The sequence below is a fragment of the Gavia stellata genome, chromosome 34 (genome assembly GCF_030936135.1).
Source record: "Gavia stellata isolate bGavSte3 chromosome 34, bGavSte3.hap2, whole genome shotgun sequence".
NCBI classification, from domain to species: Eukaryota; Metazoa; Chordata; class Aves; order Gaviiformes; family Gaviidae; genus Gavia; species Gavia stellata.
This window is the reverse complement of record NC_082627.1, coordinates 315766-338083: the sequence shown is the minus strand read 5'-3', so window position 1 is coordinate 338083 and position 22318 is coordinate 315766. Positions and strand designations below refer to the sequence as shown.

Here is a 22318-nt window from a genome sequence, read left to right as displayed (position 1 = left end):
CTGGACTCTCTCCGGTATGCCCAAGCCTCTCTTGTCCTGCAGAGCCCAGAAATGGACACAGCACTCCAGGTGTGAGCTCACCAGTGCTGAGCAGAGGGGAAGGATCCCCCACCCTCGACCTGCTGGCAATACTTCAATGCAGGTGAGGATGCTATTAGCCTCCTTTGTCACAAATGCCCATTGCTGGCTCAGGGTCAGCTTGATGTCCACCAGAAACACCCCGGGCCTTCTCTGCCAGGCTGCTTGCCTGCTGGGTGGCTCTGAGCATGGACTGGTGCCTGGGGTTATTCCTCCCATTGCACTTCTCCCTTTTGACCTGCATGAGGTTCCTGTTGGTCCATTTCTCCAGCCTGTCAAGGTGCGTCTGGTTTGCATCACGACCCTCTGGTGTATCAGCCACTCCTCTGCCCCATCACTCAGATCATTAATGAAGACGTTTGACAGAACTGGAACCAGTATTGACCCCTGGGGTGTACCACTAGTTACTGGCGTCCAATTAGACTTCATGCCACTGATCACCACGCTCTGGGCCCAGCCATTCAGCCCATTTGCAATCCTCCTCCCTGTCTGCTAATCCAGCGCACACATCAACAGCTTATTTACTAGAATATTAAGGCAGACAGTGTTGAAAGCATTCCTGAAATCCAGGTAGACAGTAGCCACTGCTCTCCCCTCATCTCCCCTCATCAAGATTATCAAGTAGGTCAAGCATGACTTCCCCTTGGTGAATCTATGCAGACTCTTCCTGATGACTTTCCTGTCCTTCATGTGCCTAGAAAGGGTTTCCAGGATTAGTTGCTCTATCAGCTTCCTAGGGATCAAGGTGAGGCTGACTGGTCTGTAGTTCCCTGGGTGATCCTTCCTGCCCTTCTTGAAGATGGGGGTGACATTTCCTTTCCTTTCATCTTCAGGCACTTCTCCCAGTTTCTGGGAGATCAGACTCTGGCATTGATCAAAGATTATCAATCGTTGCCTCACAACAACATCTGCCAGCTCCCGCAGCACTCGTGGGTGCAGCCCATCTGGGCCCATGGACATATTTGTGACCAGTTTGCCTAAGCATTCCCTGACCAGATCTCCTTCCACCAAATGCACATCTTCCTTGCTCCAGCCTTTTCCCCTGGTCTCTGGGACCTGGGGTTACTGAAGGCCAGTCTTGCTAGCAAAGGCTGAGGCAAAGGTGACACCCGGTACATCAGCCTTTGCCATGTCCTGTGTAATCAGGTCTCCTGTCTTGTTGAGCAATGGACCTACACTTTTCCCTAGTCTTCCTGTTGTCTCCCATGTCTTTACAGAAGCCCTTCTTGCTGTCTTTGATATTCCTGGCTAGATCTAATTATTGAATTCCTCTTGGGCTTTAGCTTTTCTGTCTTAGTCCCTGGATTCTCAGACAATGTCGCTGTAATCATCGCAGGTTTCTTGTCTGTGGTGGGTTGATCTTGGCAGGACATCAGGTGCCCACCAAGCTGCTCTATCACTCCCTTCCTCAGCAAGATGGTGGGGGAGAGAAAAGAAGATGGAAAAAACTTGTGGGTCAAGATAAAGGCAGTTTAAGCCAAGGCCATGTGAAGAAGCCAAGGAAAACAAAAGGTTTATTCTCTACTTCCCATCAGCAGGCGATGTCCAGCCACATCCCGGGAAGCAGGGCTTCAGTACGTGTGGCGGTTGCTCTGGATGACAAACGTCATCATAACAAATGCTCCCCTCTCCTCCTTCTTTCTCTTAGCTTTCATTGCTGCGCAGACATCATATGGTGTGGAATTACTGTTTGGTCAGTTTGGGTCAGCTGTCCTGGCTATGTCCCCTCCCAACATCTTGCCCACCCCCAGCCGAGTGGCCTTTGGGGGTGAGAGGGGAGAATGTTGGAGAGACAGCCTTGATGCTGTGCGAGCACCACTCAGCCAAAATACTGGTGTGTTATCAATGCCTTTCAAGCTATCAAAACAAAGCACAGCGTTATGAGGGCTCCTATGGGGAAAGCTAACTGCATCTCAAGCAAGCAAAAAACCCTGGACATCTGCACTTGCTTAGCCACCTAACGTCCCCTCACACTCTCACTCTCACCAGAGCCCAGCTCCAAAATTGAAAACATCCAGCAACTGCTCCCACATGGAAGGTTAAAGCACTAAATGCTGTTGCTGGCCCTCACCTTCTTTTGGCAGCGCTTCTTTCCTCTGCTGGGGACTGGAGGCCCCAAACTCAGTGCAGTGCTGTGCGTGCAGTCTAGTGAGGACTGAACAGAGGGGGACAATCCCTCCCCCTCATCTCCTGGCTGTTCATACAGCCACCATGCTGTTGGCCTTCTTGGCTGCCAGGCCTCACCACCTACTTATATGCAGCTTGATGTTCCCCACGACCCTCAGGGCCTTTTCTGCTGAGCTGCGCCCCAGCCAGGGCTGTTGCCCAGGGTTAGGCAACCCCAGCGGGGAGATTTGGAATGTCTCCTTTCTGAAATCTAGTAGCTTCTTGTTGGCCCACTCTTCCAAGCTGTTGAAGTTCCTCCCGAAGGCAGTGTATACACTGGTCCCCTGCCTTAGTTTTGTGTCATCTGCAAACTCTGTCAGGTCTTCTGGGACATTGATAACATCATTAAGTCCCAGGAGAGACCTTAATGCATCCAGTCAGTCTTTTACTCACCTCTTTGCCCATCTATCAAGACTGTCACTTCCTTGGTTTGATACACAAGTATTGTGGGAGGCAGTGTGAGGTGGGTTGACCATGATCTAAAAGCAGGGATGTCACTTACCAATGACCGTCATGAGCAAAGCAGACTCAGCTTGGGGAAATCTACTTAATTTTTTACTAATTCAAATAGATTTAGATAGTGAGAAGAAAAGAGAAATATTGAAACAGCACCTCCCTTTTCCCCCTTTTTCCCAGGCTCAACTTCATTCCTTCATTGTGGACTCCTCTACCTCCTCTCCCCATGAGTGGTAAAAAGGGGAACGGGGAATGGGGGTTGTAATGGGTTGACCTTGGCTGGATGCTAGGTGCTCACCAAGCTGCTCTATCACTTCCCCTCCTCAACTGGACAGGGGAGATAAAATATAATGAAAGGCTCGTGGGTTGCGATAAGGACAGGGAGATCACTCAGCAATCACAATCACAAGCAAAACAGATTCGACTCAGGGAAAATAATTTACTTAATTGTGAATCAAATTGGAGTAGGGTAATGAGGAAATAAAACCAAATCTTAAAACACCTTCCCCCCACCCCTCCTTTCTTCCCAGGCGCAACTTACTCCTCATTTCTCCACCTCCCGCCCCCGAGTGGCACAGGGGGATGGGGAATGGGAGTTGTGGTCAGTTCATCACATGTTCTCTTTGCTGCTCCTTCCTCCTCACACTCTTCCCCTGCTCTAATGTAGGGTTCCTCCCACAGGAGACATTCCTCAACGAACTTCTCCATCGTGGGTCCTTCCCAGAGGCTGCAGTTCTTCACAAACTGCTCCATCGTGGGTCCTTTCTATGTGTCATATCCACAGGGTGCAGTCCTTTTGGAACAGACTGCTCCAGCGTGGGCTTCCCACAGGGTCACAGCCTCCTTTGGGTGTATCCCCCTGCTCCAGCATGGGGTCCTCCAGGGGCTGCAGGTGGATATCTGCTCCACCATGGACCTCCATGGGCTGCAGTGGGACAGCCTGCCTCACCATGGTCTTCACCAGGGGCTGCAGGGGAATCTCTTCTCCGGCACCGGGAGCATGTCCTCCCCCTCCTTCTTCACTGCCCTTGGTGTCTTCAGGGTTGTTTCTCTCGCATATTCTCAGTCCTTTGAGTGACTTGATCCCCACCCACTGATAGCTGTTCTCCATGGGTTCTGCCTCACGGCACCAGGGTCTGGGAGACCTTGCTGATGAAGGCTGAGCCAAAGACAGCATAGAGCGTCTCAGACCCATTTACACCTGCTCTTGCTAAATTCTGCAGTGGCCCCACATGGTCTTGGTTTCTTCTTTGACTCGAACTTCAGTGGTAAGAGCTCATCTTGGTGCCATTGAATTCCCTTGAGAGAGTCAACTGACTGTCCGTATGGGCCATTGCAGGAGGCTGTCCTTAAAGACCGGCTGTACTGAGCTCTGCTCAGTGCGCAGTACTTGTGCTCTGCCCTTCAGTGCTCCTGCCCCTAAGTTGCCCAACTGAAAGACCCCCAGAACAGGCCACAGGTTACCCCTCTGAGGTCTTGCGTCTGCACTTGTACTCTCCTTTTAACACTCTGCTCAGGAGCTGGCACCCCCTCTCCCCCTTTCATGGTTGATTGTAATATCATGTGTCTGAGTGTGATGTTGGTTTTCACATCCCTGACCAGCTCTTCCATGTTTGCAAGTACCAGACCCAAGCAAGCATCACCTTTGTTGGGCTCCCTGGCAGCTGTGAGAAGAAGTTTCCCCAAAAACCTCCAGAAACCTCCTGCACTGCGATCCCAATCCAGTGAATGTCAGGGTCGTTGAAGTTCCCGGTAAGACCCGGTGTCATTGATCCATAGAAAGCCTCAGGTTTCCAAAGAAGGCTTTGTCCACTTCTTTGCCCTGACTGGGGTTTCATTATGTCCTGCCACAATATCACCCTAAATGGCCTCTTCCCTGACTCTCACCCACAAGTACTCAGCCCACCTCTTGCCCATCCCATAGTGGAGGTCCATACTTCCCAGCAGCTCCATCAAACAGATGATGAGCGTCTCCTGAAGAGCCTGTGTCCATCCTGCACATCCCGCGAGTTGTGCGAGCTGTCCCACCACACCTTGGCAGTTCTTCCATCAATGTGGCACTTCTGTGATGGCACGCGGGGCTCCAGCTCCTCCTGTCTGTGCCCCAGGCTGAGGGCATTGGTGCCCATTTGGGCTGCAGCCCCTCAGCTGCTGCCCGCTGGGGCCCACCTCAGACTTGTCACAAACTAAACTGGAACTGAGTCCCAAGACCCCATATAGGTAAAGGCTTTGCTACATGGCACAGATGTGCTTGGAATGGATTGCAGATGGCAGCGTAAAAGATGATATGAGAGGTAGATGTAGATGTAGATGTAGATGATGAGAAAGATGACATGAGCTGCCCAGAGAGCGAGCAAACCCTGCTGACACTGAATCCAGATGGAAGAGGGCCTGGGCTGTGCAGCCCTGGCAGGAGACCATGAGACACCATAGTCAAATGTGATCTAATACATATAGGTGATGGAGAAGAGAAAGAGAGGAACTTAGCTCTCCTGGTGCAAAATAACTCCACTGGGGCAGACAAATACCTCTATATGCTGCCCTGTCCATACTGAGTGGGGACAAGTTTCATTCTCCTAAATGTGGCCATTTGCTGTCATTTCAGTTGGCCAAAGGCATTTCCCAATGGCCTCCAAGATGGACACTGCCCTGTCCATGAGAATTGCTCCACTAGGGCTTGCAGTTTCCTTGGGCCACCTCTGGCACCTCAAATGCCACCAGGTATTTGCATGTGAAGCACTCACTCCTGCCCTCCATCTCCATTAATTAGCAGGGGAGCTGAGACAAAAAGCTCCCATGCAAATGTCCATTTTTGCACACCTGAAGAGAGGCAAGAGAAATCCATCCTCCTGTGGGTTTGTGCCAGTCATGGGAGGGAGCTGAGACCCCTTCCAGGCAAAAAAGCTACAAACCCAGAATAAGATGCCTCGATTGCCTCAGCTGAATCTCTTCCCTCACAAGTGGTAAATGAGATCCCTCACACTCACTGGGTATTCTGCCTACTGATGGGACAAGGAAAGGTGATATTTAGACTGAACTCTGTCTCTGAGCAGGAAAAATACAGTGCTGGGAAGAAGCATCTCTCCCCAGCTGAGGAAGGGAACAGCAGTGATTCTTTCAGCCTGTTTCACAGCAGGTTCCCCTGGAGCCCCAGGGACACCTGGAGGGAGCCCAGAGGGGGCAGAGAAAGTGCTGCCTTGGGCTGGTCCTCTGCTGCTGAGCTGGGCTGGGCTCCTGGAATGGAGGGAGGGAGCTGATGGCAAGTGGGCAGTGCTGCAGAGAGACAGCTCTGCCCAGGAGCAGCTTTTCTTCAAAGCGCAGCAGGGCTGAGGGCACTGCCTGTAAGCACCGAGGGGAAAGGAGCGAGGCAGAGAGAGCTTAAAGGCAGTGTGGAGTGGGACGACAGCTGAGAGTTCACTGGAAGAGAAATCCTCACAGCCCTCTATATGGTAAGTCTCTGAGCTGCAGGGCAATAATAATGAGTATTCTGCAGGGGTCTCCTAGACCTGGTTCATCCCATAGCCTGTAGGAACTTCCCGGAGGACTCTCACAGATTCCCTAGTATAGAGGAGAAGGATGTGCTCCACAGCAGGGATTCCTCCCTGCACTCTCAGAGGGACAGGGCACGATGGCTGCCTTCTCCCGGGGATGGCTGCAGGGGTGTAAAGGTGGGTGTGCATCCAGGGGTGCCCAGGGCTGTCCTTCAGAGCAGGGTCCCTGCACCCCAGGGCACTGTGAGCCGGGGCAGGGACTCTGCTGCCTGCCAGGGTCAGCACTCAGCCTGCCCAGGGAGCTCCCCAGGGCACTGCGGGGAGAAGCTCAGGATGGAAGAAGTGACCACTAGCCAGGGGGGGTCCTTCTGCTGTTGAGAGGGTGCCGTGTGTGTCTGGGCTGCTCACAGCTCCACATCACCCCCAGCACATTTCTGGAGAGGATCTTTCAAAGACGACAGTCAAGGCAAGGCTTTCCTGCTTCAGTTTGTGCATTCCTGAGTCTTTGCGTTAAAGGTTATACTAGTTGGATGGGTGGGAATGGAATGGATCTGTCAGGTGTGGACAACCCTCTGAGACACCTTAACTGTTACACTGAGAGATCCCAGGTCGAGCTCACCAAGGGGCTATTTCCAGAGGAGACTGCCGTAGGAAAGTCAATGAAGGTGCTCTTTGAGACAAAGTTGCTTTGCCGACCCCCAGTTCATGTCCTGCACTGAGGGAGAGGAGAGAGGGCAGGGAAAGAGTAATGGAGGTGTTGAATTTGGACAAGACACCGAGACTCCAGGATCATTGCCCTGAGAGATGGCTAGGTCTGCAAGGAACCTCATCTAGTCCCCTAAGGCACTGCTCAGCCTACAGACAGCACGAGAGCATCACCTTGGTGATGTCTGTGGGACTTGTTTGAGCTGCGCCTTAGCTTCTGCACAGACAGACATGCCCCTGGGCAGTGCCCTGCTGCCAGGAGGTGTCTGCAGGGCAGAGCTGAGCACACAGCGGGTGCATTGGGGTCTCTGAGCACTGGCAGGGAGCAGACACATGGGGACAGGGAAATAGCTCCTGGCAGGGAGAGCTCCAGGCAGCAGAGACATGGGCAGGGAGGGAGAGGGAGCTACTCTCAGAAACACTGTGGGAGGGGGAACTGGGTACCTCCCTGCCATCCCCTGCAGTGCAGAAACCTCCCCTGGAGCACACACCACCCCCCATCAGGTCTCTTCCCCCATGTAGATGTAGCACAGCCTGTGGAAATGCATTTTGCAGGGCTGGGAGAGAGCCAATGCTCCTTTTGGATGTCCCATCTTTAGGACATTTGACTCTTTCCCTGGGGGTCCTGCTGGGCTGCAGGGTGCCCTCCAGACAAGCACAGCTCACCCATGGCATCTCTGTGTTATGCAGGAGCCCCATGGAGAAGACAAGTCAGCACTAAGGCCACAGAAATGCTGCTGGGTGGCTCCACGCAGGCAGCGGCAGTGAGCCCTCTGTGCCCCTGGCTGGAAGGGGAGAGCTGAGCTCCTCCTTGGGTACGCTGAGGCAGGGTGAGGGGTTTGGAGGTCTGCACTTGGAAACTGCATTTCTTTTGCTCTCAGCAGCGTCCAGTTTCATTTGGGGAGAACACTTGAGTGCTATCGTCCTCCAGCTCAAAGAGGTGCCAGCACAAGGCAGCTGAGACCAGGGCTGATGGACAGACTGGCTGTCCTCACTCTGCACTAAGGGACGGCCCCTCTGCTTCTCAGGACCCACAAGGTTTCACCTGAAGGGCAGTACTAATGCCAAGGATTTCTGCCTTAAAAACACTCCTCGGGGGTGGTGGGGCCACTAGAGCAGAATAAACAAAACAAAATCCTCACAGCTCTGCTCCAGGGTTGGGTGCCTTGGGAGAGACAGTGGGGAAAAGCTCTTTGATATCACAAGTGGATTTAACCATAGACACTGTGTTCCTATTTCCCTATCGCTGTAGGGAAGCGCTGGCTCCCCCAGAGCCCACCGCAGAGTGCACTGCTGCCAGGGACACCCTCAGCCAGCACCAACCAGAGCTCACAAAAGGGACCTGCCAAACGTCTTCTTGATTAGGGACAGGTGGTTTGGGGGTTTCTACAAGAAATGGAATAGATTTTGCTCAGAGAAATCAGTCCTTACTCATTGATATCTTTTCCTCCATGTATAGGCTCCCATGCCATGAGGGACCAAATGTCCAATGGAAGCTTCATTACCGAGTTCCTCCTTCTGGCATTCACAGACACCCGGGAGCTGCAGCTCTTGCACTTCTGGCTCTTCCTGGGCATCTACCTGGCTGCCCTCCTGGGCAACGGCCTCATCATCACTGCCATAGCTTGCAACCACCACCTCCACACCCCCATGTACTTCTTCCTCCTCAACCTCTCCCTCCTTGACCTGGGCTCCATCTCCACCACTCTCCCCAAATCCATGGCCAATTCCCTGTGGGACACCAGGGCCATCTCCTATGGGGGATGTGCTGCTCAATTGTTTATCTTTTTCTTTCTGATGTCAGCAGAGTATTTTCTTCTCACTGTCATGGCCTATGACCGCTACGTGGCCATCTGCAAACCCCTGCACTACGGGACCCTCCTGGGCAGCAGAGCTTGTGTCCACATGGCAGCAGCTGCCTGGGGCAGTGGGTTTCTCAATGCTCTGCTGCACACGGCCAATACCTTTTCACTACCACTCTGCCAAGGCAATGCCCTGGACCAGTTCTTCTGTGAAGTCCCCCAGATCCTCAGGTTCTCCTGCTCAGCCACCTACCTCAGGGAAGCTGGGCTTATTGCTTTTAGTTCTTTTCTGTTTTTGGGGTGTTTTGTTTTCATGGTGCTGTCCTATGTGCATATCTTCAGGGCTGTGCTAAGCTTCCCCTCTGAGCAGGGACGGCACAAAGCCTTTTCCACCTGCCTCCCTCACCTGGTCGTGGTATCCCTGTTTCTTAGCACTGGCATGATTGCCTACCTGAAGCCCCCCTCCTTCTCCTCCCCACTTCTAAATCTGGTGGTATCTTTTCTGTACTCAGTGGTGCCTCCAGCAGTGAACCCCCTCATCTACAGCATGAGGAACCAGGAGCTCAAGGATGCCCTGAGGAAACTGGTAACTGGACGTCTTTCAGCAGCCATAGGCTGCCTATCTTCCTCTGCAGCTGCCTCCCAGTGTATGTCATGACAGGCCAAGTCTGCCTTTCCTGTATTTTTTTTTCCTTTTTCCACTTTTAATGTTGTTATCTTCAAATACATAAAATTATGCCTCCCCTTAGTGATCCACCCATCTTGTGTGACCCGGAGACTTTGTATAAATGGGAAAACATTTTCTTTAAGAAAATAAAAGAACCTGCAGCAACTTCTTGGATTATGATGCACCTTCAGTGTAGCAGAAATGAATGGGAAATAGAAACGCCTTTCTGGCTGCACCAGCTTGGGGCAGGCTGCTTTGTGCTGGGGGAATCAGGAGCTCTTGAGGACCAGAAGGACTTGGGCTCTTGTGCCAGCCTGGGGAGACGGGATGGTCCGGAGGGGCTGCAAACCTCTCAGGATATGCTGGAGAGGAGAACAGGGGACACAGGGTGCCACTGACCTCCTTGACCTTGTGGCCCCCCATCTCTGCGGCTGACTCCTCTCTGCCCCTCCAGGGGCTGCTGTGCCCTTCAGAGGGGCTGGGGCTCTGGGGTGAGTGGCCAGAGCTCTGCAGCACCCTGTGGCAAGTAGTGCTGTGGGGCCAGACCAGAGTGGGCTGGGCTGGAGAGAGGGCAGGGGAGGTAGGAGGGCTTGGAGGGAGCTGGGCTGAGCTGGAAAGTTCCTGCGAGAGAAAAACGTCAGTGTACAGCTTGTACTGCATGACTGCGCAGGGTGAGGGCTCGCATCAGGGGGCTTGTGGTGCACAGATAGGGCTCCTGGATGGGAGCCGAGATGCGCAGGTGCAGGAGAGAGGAGGCCAGTCTGTGCCCTTGGTGGCATGGACAGACCGGGACGGTGGCCCAGGGCCTTTTTCACACTCTTGACTCTGTCACCAGCCATTTCCAGCGCTGGCTGTTCACCCAGTTTATGGGTAAGTCTGGCTGTGAGGCCATCTCCATTCTCCTGCTGGGCTCAGTGCCTGCATGGGGGGAAATGGCCAGCTCTGACCAGCTGCTGCTGAAGAGTGAGTGGCCCTGAGCAGCAGTGATTGGCCATGTGTAGGCCTGGGAGAGAGGGTCGGGAGATGTCCCTGAGAAAAAAAGTGATGGCTCATGGCATTAGCAAATCCTTCCAGCCATGCCTGAGCCCAGAAATGGAAAGCAGTGGATCTGTGCGGGTGGAGGAGGAAGAGGAGGTTTTTCCTGGCAAGGTGTCATGAAGAAAGTCCCCTCTTGTGCACAGCAAAGATAAGGAAGATGTCTCCATGTTGTGTGCATGCCTCACCCTGGCAGAGAGGGAATGCCCGCTGCTGGGGGTGGCTGTGTTCAGTTCGCCTCATGAGCTGGCCTTGCTCTCTTCCCCTCCTTCACTGCCCACACTTGGATGGACCACAAGAACCATCCATGATGCTGGAAAATGCATGACCCTCCCAGAGGGAGGTCCCATATCTGCAGGGGAAGCGGGAAGGGTTTGTGAGACCCATGGGAGTGCAGGGAGAGAGCGGGGTGTGCACAGCAGTAAGTGTGTTAAAGGCAGGAAGAGGATCTGAAATAGCAGGGGAGGTGTGGAGGTGTGTGTGCTGCTATGCTGAAGCGAAGTAGGTTGAGCGTTGACTTTAAAGGATGCAGGAGAACATCCATGTGCATCTCAGTGCTGGGATGTGGATATAAGTACAGGATTCAAGCAAGTGTGGGGCTGGGACATCTTGGGAGCTAGAGGAGCATCAGGAAGGCTTTGAAAGAAACCGGATAAGTTGTGGGGAACTCACAGGCACTGGCAAATCTTCAGCTTTGCATTTGAAGCTACAGCCAGTGAGGACAGAATGACATCAGTAAATTTGGGACATCATGGGGTTAGAGCAAGGTGGGAAGCAGCGGGGTGGCTAAAATCTGCAGGGGAACAGGCAGAGGCATAGGATAGTGTAGGACCATCTGTGGTGGGGATGGCCAAGAGTTTCGCCTGAGGTCAGCAGAACTGAAGTGTTTGTCCTCCCTTTCATGGCAACTGTCTCTTCCACCGACACCCATGAGAAGACACTAGTTCCAAACAGCCCAGAGACTCATTGCCTACTCACCCTTAGTCCACAGAGCCTAGGAAGTGTCCTACTGCTCTCGTGCACTCGGCATCACACCCTCGTCCCATCACACTGCTCCCAGGAAGAGCCATTTGCATTGCATGAGGGAAAGGATCCACAGTTCAGGAACCTGGCACCAGAGGTCTCATTAACATGCAAAACTCCCTAACGAGCCAAGGCTCTGTGCATCTGTGCTGGTTTTGGCTGGGATGGGGTTAACTTTCTTCATAGCAGCTAGTATGGGGCTGTGTTTTGGACTGTATGGGGCTGTGTTTAGGATTTGGGCTGGAAACAATGTTGATAAAGCAGGGATGTTTTAGTTACTGCTGAGCAGGGCTCACACAGCACCAAGGCCTTTTCTGCTCCTCACACCACTCCACCAGTGAGGGGGCTGGGGGTGCATGGGAAGTTGGGAGGGGACACAGCCGGGACAGCTGACCCCAACTGACCAAAGGGATATTCCATACCATATGACATCATGCTCAGTATATAAAGCTGGGGGAGGAAGAAGGAAGCTGGGGACATTCGGAGTAATGGCGTTTGTCTTCCCGAGCAACCGCTACGCGTGATAGAGCCCTGCTTCCCTGCAGATAGCTGAACACCTGCCTGCCGACGGGAAGTGGTGAATGAATTCCTTCTTTCGCTTTGCTTCTCCGCGAGGTGTTTTTTGCTCTACCTATTAAACTGTTTTTATCTCAGCCCACGAGTTTTCTCACTTTTACTCTTCTGGTTCTCTCCCCCACCCCACCTGAGGGGAGTGAGTGAGCGGCTGTGTGGTGCTTAGTTGCCGGCTGGGCTTAAACCATGACAGCATCATTTTCCTTTAGGCCTTCAGTTCTCATGTGGTTAATACAAGAGGTTTCGGGAATGCAGTCAAAGTCAAAAGATGTCACTACTAAACAGTAAGAAAGGATTAATTTTTCCCCCCACTTTTCTTCATTTTTCTACTTACACATTCTGTGAGATCAGAAATCCTCAGTCCATATTGATCCTGAGCGTCTCCAGTGGACTTCGAATGTACGCAAAAGTCAGGACCCTTTCTTTATGTTGATGATCTATGGCCATTCTTCAGCCCCACCCCCAGCCCCACCTTTTCTCTCATCAACCACCTGGCACTTACAGCAGCCTCGTTCAAATCAGAGCTTTCTGCACTGAAGTCTGTAGCTGCATGTTTCAGCCCGTGGGCACCAACTCACAGCTTTACTTGGAGAATGACTGCACGCAGACGCAGGGGGATGTGATACACTCATCAGCTGTATATTAAGTCCATTTTACCTCCTCTGAAGTCCACTTCCCACAGTGGATAGCCTTGGACCAATAGAAAACATGACAAGAAAATCATCAGGAGTAGTAAAGGCACGGGGACTTCAGTATGTCCAGTTTGCCTTAGTATTCCCTCATCTGATCCTCTTCTACCAAGGCACATCTCCATGCTCCAGACTTGCCCCCTGCTCTCTGGCAGCTGGGATTCCTGAAGGCTGGTCTTGCTGGCAGCTACTGGGACTTGTTAGGGACATGGGATAGTGGTGACTTAGCAGTGTTAGGTTAACACTTGGATCTGATAATCTTAAAGGTCTTTTCCAACCTAAATGATTCTATGATTCTATAGTGAGGCAATGAAGGCATTCAGTGCCTCATCCCTTCCCATGTCCAGTGTCACCATGTCCCCAGTCTCCTTGAGCAATTCATCCACATTTTCCCCAGTTTCCCTTTTGTTACCCATCTATTTAAAGAAGGTCTTCTTGTTTTCTTTGACATCCCTCACCAAATCCCATTCCATTTGGGCTTTAGCTTTCCTACCTTTCTCCCTCCATGCTCAGACAACATCTCTGTGTTCCTCCCAGCTTACATGTCCTTGTTCCCTCCCTCTGTATGCTTCCTTTTTGTGTTTGAGATTGCTTTTTACCTTCCTCCCTCCCCTCAGGATCCTGAACTCCACCACCTCTTGGTCACTACAGCCCCATCTCATGGTCACAAGACCTTCAAATTCCCAACAAGACCCTCCTTGTTGGTGAGGAGGAGGTCCAGCAAAGCACCTCTCCTCATTGGCTCCTCTGTCACTTGGGTGAGGCATTTATCATCAGTGCACTCCACAAACCCTCTGAACTGCTTATATTGTGTTGTCCTTCGAGCAGATATCAAGGTGATTGATGTTTCCCATGAGGACCATGCGAATGTGAGGCTTCTCCTACCTGTCCATTGAGGACCTCATATACTTTTTCTTCCTGGTCATGTGGCCTATAGCAGACCTCCACTATAATGCCACGCTTTCCTGTCCTCTCTTTAATCCTCAACCTTAAGCTCTCCCTTGGCTCTCTATCCATCCCCAGACAGAGCTCCATGTACTCCAGCTGTTCTCTCACGTAAAGGGCAACTCTCTGTCCTCGTCTTCCCATCTTCTCCTTCCTCAAGAGCCTCTCTCTCTCCATTGCAACACTCCAGATGTGGGAGCCATCCCACCACGTCTCCATGATCGCAACAAGGTTGTTGCCCTGCAGCTGCACACAGATCTCTAAACCCTCATGATTATGCCCTGTACTGCACGCATTAGAGTACAGATACTTTAGAGAGACACCCCAGCGTGTGGAGTTCTTGGAGAGGGTGTGAGAGATTTCTCCCTCACAGTGCTTTGTAGGCGTTTCCTTGCTTACCTGAAAGTGCTGGAGGGGACCCCACTTGAGGCCCATTTTGTTGATTTTGTGATCCCTTCCCATCACATCACTCCATGCCCTTTGCTCATTGATCCTCTCTGTCACTCCCTTAGAGGACTGATCGTTACTCCCTGCCTCCCGCGTCATTCTTAGTTTCAAGCCTTCTTTATGAGGTCAGCCAGGCTGTTGGCAGAACCAGCTTTGCCCTCTTAGTGAGGTGAATCCCATCTCTCCCAAGCAAACGCTGGTCTGCAGACAGGGTCCCATGGTTGTAGAAGCCAAAACCATGTCCCCTACACCAGTTCTGCAGTTAATTATTAACTTGTCCTACTAGTGCTTTTCTGCTCACACCCCTTCCCCTCACCAACAGGATTGAGAAGAACACCATCTGGGCCCCCAGGCCCTTCACTACCACCCCCAGAGCTCTGTAGCCACCTCTGATCCTGTCCAGGTTTTCCCTGGCAGTGTCATTTGTGCCCACTTGGAATAAGAGCAGGGGGTAGTAGTCAGAGGGACAGACGAGCTTTGAACTTTCCATCACAGCATCCTGGGTCCTGGTCCCCAGCAAGCAGCAAACCTCTCCAGATGGTTGGTAGGGCCGACAGATGGGTGCCTCTGTCCCCCGAATGAGGTAGTCACCCATTACAATCCAAAACCCCTGTGGCACTACATCTAGTTGAGGCTTGACTATCTCCATTGTGGAGATTGCACAGCCTTTCTGAGGGCCTCTTCCCAGTGCCTTATAGACCTTATAGTGCAGATTCTTTTCTCTTAAGTCTAGTCAGAATTTCCTGTGTCCCAGCTTTTTGCCATGGCTTCTCATCCTCCTACTGTGCCCGCCTGGGAAGAGTCTGACTCCTTCTCCTCTGCATCATCCCATAAGATAGCTGTAGACAGAGACGGTATCTCCCCTGGGATGGCCTCTCCTTCTCCAGGCTGAGCAGAGGAGCGCATGGAGGGCGGTTCTTTAGCAGAGAGAACTGATGATGCTTCCTGAGAGGTTTTCAGTGGCTTGCTTGCCAGTAGTGAAAACACTGCCTGCCCAGGACTGGCAAGAGCTGGAATTTCTGACATCCTTCTCTTTGGCCCAGTGCTATCTGATTGATGGTCTTCAGCAGACTCCCTATTTGCAGCAGTTGGAAATTGGTGGACTTCTGGGCCTAAAACTGTGTCTGTAACCACTGTGCTGATCACCACCAGCTCCCACTCAAGCCTCGGGAGATAACTCGGGATGAGAAGTCAGGGGTGACCCATCCCATTCTAGGGGTCATCGTTCCAATGAGATAAACCCTGTCCTCACGTTAGTGTAGTGCCTGTCCTCTTTCTGCAGTCACTCTACAGGGAATGGCCGCATGATGCTGATGTACCTGATGGACTCTCACTTTGCTCTAACATGGCCTCATAAGGAACAACCCACCGCTATCCCCTCTCCTGGACTTTTCCTCTGCCCTTTCTCCATGCTGCTGTCTCTACTTGGCAGGCTTAGTGATGAACCTGCTTAAAAAAAAAAAAAAAACTAAAGAGAGAGGAAAATAAAACCCAAGAAAATCAAGTGATGTAAAAGAAAACAAATGCTCACCACCAACCAATCAATGCCCAGACAATCCCCGAGCAACAGCAGCTGCTTCTGACCCCTATCCCTGCCCCAGTTTATCTCTGAGCATGACATCATATGGTATGGAATATCCCTTTGGTCACTTGGGGTCAGCTGTCATAGCTGTGTCCCCCCCAACTTCTTGTGCACCCCCAGCCTGCCTGCTGGTGGGGCAGTTTGAGGAGCAAAAAAAGCCTTGATGCTGTGCAAACACTGCTCAGCAAGAACTAAGTTATCAGTGTGTCAGTAACACTACTTTCAGCACAAAGCCAAAACACAGCCCGAAACAAGCTACCATGATGAAATTGAAATCTATCCCAGCCAAAACCACTACACTCAGGTTGGAAGGAGGTCTCCAGCCCAGCAGGGTCAGCTCTGGGCTCAGAGCTGGATGGTCAGGGCTTGATCCAAGTTGTGACTTGAAAAAGTCCACAATGATGGAACCCGGATTGTTTCTCTGGGTAGCCACTCCCTGTGCTTCACTGTCTCCTCTTATGAAACACATTTACATTCTTTGTAATTTGTACAAAGAGAAGAAATCCCAGCATTGCACAAGGATCAAGGAGAGAACTTGACACATACAAATCTGTGTGTCTTGATCCCCATCTGCTGAGAGAGGACAGAGGATCATCCTGAACAGGTAACACTCTGCCTCGGGGCCAGGAGTAAGTGGAGCATGCAAAGGTCTGTCCTGGGACATGCAAGACATTGATCAGCTGGAGCAGCTCAGCAGAGGGCTATGAGACGGTTGGGTTGGGGGCAGGCTGGAGCACTTGCCATCTAAGGCAAGAGTGAGGGAGCAAAGCTTGTTCAGCCTGGAGCAGAGAAGGCACCAGGGGATAAGGAGAAATGTTTTCCCCATGAGGTCAGTTGCCAAGAGAGGTTGTGCCATCCCTATTCGTGCAGGTATTCAAGTCTTCTTCCACCCTGCCTGTCATCTCCTCCCATTGACCAAAACAGTCTTGCTCCAGCAGGAGTCAAGCAAGAGAGCCATGGCACCAGCACAGACTCTACATCCCCTGAGACCTCTCTTCCCTACGGGGAAGGAGAGAGCTCTTTCATCAGCCCCACGCTTCTTTCTCCACCCTCAGCCTTTGCAGTTCCCTCTATCTTGTCTTTGCTCTGATCACATTTGACCTGGAAGCCCACGAGACTCCTGGAACTCCTAACGTGGATCTGGCGTTCACCACAAACCTGGATCCCAACCAGTCATGGAGGCATCAGTCATGCAGTGCCCCAGCTGTGCCACCCAGGGCAGATTTTGTCATTCTGCTGCAGCACCGCTGATGCAATGCCCATGTCCCGTCCTTCTGCCACAGAGCGCCCAGGAGCCCCAGACAGCCCCAGCTGCCTCGGGGGCTGTGATGAAACCTTTCAGCAGCAGGCTGAGGTGGGGTGGCAGGAGATGGGCGCTTGGCACTGCCTGGGCAGGGAGAAGCCAGCTCCCCTCTCTTGGGGCTGTCCACATATTGTTCCCGGGAACCTCCCTGAAGAGCACACGTCTTCTGTATCTCTCTGTGCCCTTGCACAGCTGGCATGGGGACTAGGGCTCCTGGGGCAGAGCGGAAGAAGCTCAGCTGGGAGAGTGTTAGAGGGAAGAGCTAAAGGTCCCTGCCTCAAGCCCAGGGTCTGGCAATGTTTTCCCTTGGGCTTTTACAGAGCATCTTGCTCTTCTTCCAGCCTGCCCCTGCCTTCCCTGTGCTCAGGGCAGAGTTTGCCCAGGGCTGGGCACAGCTTTTCCCTGGGAGCTCCCTCAGGAGCTGCTCCTGGTGATCCTCCACCTCTGCCCTGTCAGGAGCAGCCAAGCTCAGGCTGCTGGGTGGATGTGCACAGGCAGTGAAAGAGGGACAGGCTGCCCAGGGGGAACACTGAGACTGTGTCTGAGCGTGCAGGGGTAGAGTTAGGGCAACTCGAGTTAGAGCTCAGCTGGAGCTGGAACCAGCAAGGGCTGGGTAACCAGAACAGCTTCTCTAAAGCAATTCCAAAAGCTATCAACAGCAGCTAAGGAAAATATGTAGCTGTTGCTGAGTGGGGCAGGGGACCTTGTAAGCAAAGGCCTGTAAAGATTTGAGATATTCAGCACCTTTTCCCCCTCAGCTTTCACTGACAAGCTCTGCCTGGGCAGAGCTGTCTCTCTGCACTGCTGCCCACTTGCCATGAGCTTCCTCCGTCCCAGGAGCCCAGCCCAGCTCAGCAGCAGAGGACCAGACCAAGGCAGCACCTTCTCTGCCCCCTCTGGGCTCACTGGAGATGTCCCTGCAGCTCTGGGGCTGACAGCTCCTGAAAGGCAGCAGGGTCACCCCTGGGGAACGGGCTGCAACATCACCTCAAGTAATCACCAACAGTGGAGAGAGACTGATTCCAGCAGCATGGTTTCTCCTACCCGAGTGTGGTTCTCTACGACGAGTGTCAATGTTCCCCTCTGGACACCGACATTCTTAACCCATAACAAAAAGGAGTCACAGACAGGGACAGGGAGGGGTTGGTTTCCCTTGTGCAGGGCAGGGATTCAGCTGAGGTGGTGCAGGCATCTCCTCCTGACTAGGAAGCCCTCAGGTTGAAGCGCGGTTCAGCTCTCCCCATGCACCCCACAGACCTCGAGGAGCTGGGAATCCTCCTGCTTCACTTTGGGTGTGCACAAAAGAGTTGCCAGCGTGTGAGCCCCTGCTCTGAGCCCCTTGCCTTTATTCAGCACGGACTCAGGTGCTCGCATACAGATACTCTGTGATGATCAAGGTGCCAGAGGTGGCCCAAGACATGTGCAAGTGTTCGCAAGCTCAGATGGAAAATCTCTGAGCATACCCAGGTCCTTCCTGAGCATCAGCTGAGGGCCAGAGGGGGAAGGGGGATATCCCTGGCCACCCACAATCACACCAGACATTCAGGGCACCTGAATGTGCCTTGTCAAGTGTCCCCCTGAGCTGATCAAACCAAGGAGTGCCCCAGGAGGAAACCCTGGTCTCTCTCTTGCCAATGTACTCTCTAAAGCTCCAGTCACTCTAGAGCTAAGACACATCCACATCCCTGCACTGAAGACTTTTATTTCAGGGCTCTCATTTTAATGCCATTAAAAGAAAAAAGCCTCTAGTGCCAAGCCAGGTGCTGGGTGCCAAACACAACTCCACTCAGTAGGCAAACACAGCACTGAACGTCCAGGAGAGCCAGGCCCCGCTAGAGCTGGTGTGGGGCAGAGACACCAGGGCCTCCCAAAGGGGCCCAGTGACCGTGTGCCACAACCTGAATGACAACACCACGGCATTGCTGCAAGGTCCTCACCACGGTGCCCTCCCCTGTACCTGTCTTCTCAGCCCTTGACTATTCTCCTCTCTCTGCACCTCTACTCACCTGCCTAATGCTAACAAGAGGGAAGCTGGTAAGTATAGAGTCATAGAATGATAGACTGATAGAAGCATAGAATGGTTTTGGTTGGAAAGGAACCTTTAAAGATCATCTAGTCCAACCCCCCTGCCATGGACAGGGACACCTTCCCCTCGAACAGGTTCCTCAAATCCCCATCCAACCTGACCTTGAACACCCCCAGGGATGGGGCATCCACAATTTCTCTGGGCAATATGTTCCAGTGTCTCACCACTGTCACCATCAAAAATCTCTTGTCCAATCTAAATCTACCCTCTTTTACTTTAAGACCGTTGCCCCTTGTCCTATCACTACAGGCCCTGGAACAATGTCTCTCTCCATCTTCTCATAAGCCTCCTTTATATATTGCATGGCTGCAATAAGGTCTCCTGTCGCGGATCCTCATTCAGAATCCTGCTGACTACACCAATTTGTCGTGGATGGGCAATTTAGACCACTTAAAGAACCACTGCCAAAGGTATTGGCAAAAGTGGTTTTCTTGAAACGTAACATGTTTGATGGCCAGGCTCACTCTATTGCTTACTGCACAAAGGATATAACAATGATTCAAAGCTACCAATACCAAATCTTAGTGCACTAAGGTTTTGCGCGATATCAGTCACTTATCAAAGATCTGAATTTGCTAAGAGGTCTCTCAACCTCGAGGAGTAACCATGAGAGGTGTCCCCGCTCAAGGGGAGATCGCTGCCATGCAGCCATGCTGCCTAGCAGGGAGAGCTCAAAGAAGGCTCACTTAGGCTGTCATATTTACAGGATAAAGTAGTAGGCTCGTAGTCAAATAACATGCAGTGGAAAAGGCAAGCATGAGACTCCTTGTCCCCACAACTTACTTTGTTCCTTGATAAATGAGTCTTGGAGGAACCACCTGCTCTTCACGTGTTAATCGCATGGTCGCTGTTCCAGTTTTCAAGCCCATATGCCTCAGCGGTCACTGTGTCTCTCTGTTCCTGTGTGCGTTTCCAGAGATCAGATTGGAACTAGAGAGGTTCTTGGCCCGGCTACACCTCGGCCTTTATCCCCTTTCGAGCCTGAACCAAACCACACCGGTTTGGTCAGGGAGTGGAGCGCATCCATCACAGGGACTCAGCTCCCTCCCATGCCTGCCCCAAACCCACAGGTGGTGGGATTCCTCTTGCCTCAGTTGAGGTGTGCACACAATACAGTCCTCTGAAGACTGGAAGGAATCACATGTCCCTCCTATCTTCCAGAAAGGCAAGAAGGAGGACCCAGGGAACTAGAGGCCAGTCAGCCTCACCTCTCACCCTGGGAAGAGAGAGAGGATTGAGCAGCTCATCCTGGAAAATATTTCCGGGCACACAGTACAGGTTTTGGCTGCGATGGAGTTAATGTTCTTCATAGCAGCCTGTACGGTGCTGTGTCTGGGATTTGGGACCGAAACAATGTTGACAACATACCAGTGTTGTAGCTATTGCTGAACCATGTTTGCACAGCATCAAGGCCTTCTCGGTTCTCTCTCTTCCTCCCCAGTGAGGCAATTGCATTTGTTGACCAGGGAAGAGGAGGGGACGTCATTCAGCAAGGCAAGGATTTACACTGTGCATTGGTGTCCATGTCCAAGTTGTGGTAGCAGGGGGGCTGCAGGGCTGGCCTCTGTGAGAAAAGACCAGGGGCTGCCTCCGTCCCAGACAGAGCTGGTTCCAGCCAGCTCCAAGACGGACCCACCGCTGGCCAAAACTGAGCCCGTCAATGAAGCTGGTGGAACCTCTGTGAAAGCATATTTAAGAAAGGACACAACAGCCAGAGTGGGAGAGGAGTGAGGGAAAAAAAGTGTGAGAACCAGCCCTGCAAACACCAAGGCTGGTGAAGAAGGAGGGAGAAGAGGTGCTCCAGGTGCCAGAGCAGATAGTCTCCTGCAGCCCCTGGAGAAGACCACAGTGGAGAAGGTAAGCCCTGCAGTCTGTGGAGGACCCAACACTGGAGATGTTGGCTATTTCCTGGAAGAATGGTGGCTTGAGGAGAGCCCATGCTGGAGCAGGTTTGTCTCAAAGGACTGTAGCGGTAAGAGGGACCCCATGGGAGAAGTGTCAGAAGGAAGGAGCTGCAGAGAGCAATGGTTATGGACTGACTGGAACCCCTACTCCCCATCCCCCTGCACTGCTCAGGGAGGAGGAGGTAGAAGAGTTGGGAACGAAGGAGGTAAGTTGAGCTGGGAAGAAAAGGGTGGGAGGACACCTTCCATGGGGAAGGAGACAAGGTCTTCCACCAGCCCCACGCTTCTTTCACCCTCAGCCTTTGCAATTGCACATGCCCAATCTGCCCACTTGCCTTTGCCACTGTCACGGTTGTGCAAGGCCCTCAGACATCTTGGCACACCCAGTGTAAGCTGACCTCCACCAAACCTGGAGCCCACCTGGCCTTGGAGGCAGGGAGAGGCCAGGTCCCCTCTGCCTGGGGCTGGGCACAGCTTTTCCCTGGGAAGCCTCCCGAGGAGCGCTCCTCCTGTGTGTCAGCCTGTGGCCTGGCATGGGTGGCAGAGGGAGAAGGGCTGCTGGGGCAGGGCTGAAGTAGCTCAGCTGGGAGAGCGTTAGACTGAAGATCTAAAGGTCCCTGGTTCAACCCCAGGCTTCAGCAATGATTTTCTCCCTTAGATTTTGGCAGAGCCCGTCCACCTTCTTCCAGCCTGCCCCAGCCCTGCTTGCTCCTTCACCTCTTGCCAGAGCAGAGTCCCTGCTCTGCAGCTGCAGATCTGCAGCTTAGAAGGAGCCTTCCTCCAGCAGCACAAGTCCCCAGCCTCCCCCTGGGCAGGAACTCTCCAGTCAGTGCTCCGTTGGGGTGGTCTCCTGCTGTCCCTACTTCCTTGCTCCAAAGTGACCGGGATCTCTCCTCTGCGGGGTCTCCGCAAGGACCCTGTCTCTCTCCTCTTTGCCATTCTCGATGCTGCACTGACTGCTCCCCTCCTCACACACCTTCACCTGCTCCTCAGTTCCCAGACCAGAGGCCGCCATCCCCTGAGTCCCAGGGAGAGGCACTCCCTGGAGCTGGGGCCTGAAAGGCAGCATCCTCCCTCCAGGTGTCTGTCGCAGCGAGACCTCTGATGTGCCCAGGACAGTTGACAAAGCCGTGCTGAGGATCATCCACTGTAGTGCCTGGGCACCAGTGTTGTTTAGTCATGCGCTGTCCCGAGCAGAGTTTCTTGGCCCCCGTTGCCCCCCTGCCGCAATGATCGGTGAAATACATATGTGCTCCTCTCTGGGCATCAGCTGGGACATACACAGCACAGGGGGATCCCTCTGGGGCCTGTGCTGGTTTTGGCTGGGATGGGGTTAACTTTCTTCATAGCAGCTAGTATGGGGCTG

At 52.7% G+C, this 22318-nt stretch overlaps 1 protein-coding gene and 1 non-coding gene across 2 annotated transcripts; both read left to right on the top strand.

Annotated features, from left to right (window-relative positions):
- Positions 1–8378: 8378 nt before the first annotated feature.
- LOC132320189 (olfactory receptor 14A16-like) lies at positions 8379–9356 on the top strand. Its single transcript, XM_059832460.1, has one exon. It carries the CDS (start codon positions 8379–8381, stop codon positions 9354–9356), a length of 978 nt encoding a protein of 325 aa, XP_059688443.1.
- Positions 9357–21520: 12164 nt separating this feature from the next.
- Positions 21521–21593, top strand: TRNAF-GAA (transfer RNA phenylalanine (anticodon GAA)). Its single transcript has one exon. It is a non-coding gene; the product is annotated as a tRNA-Phe (tRNA).
- Positions 21594–22318: the final 725 nt, after the last annotated feature.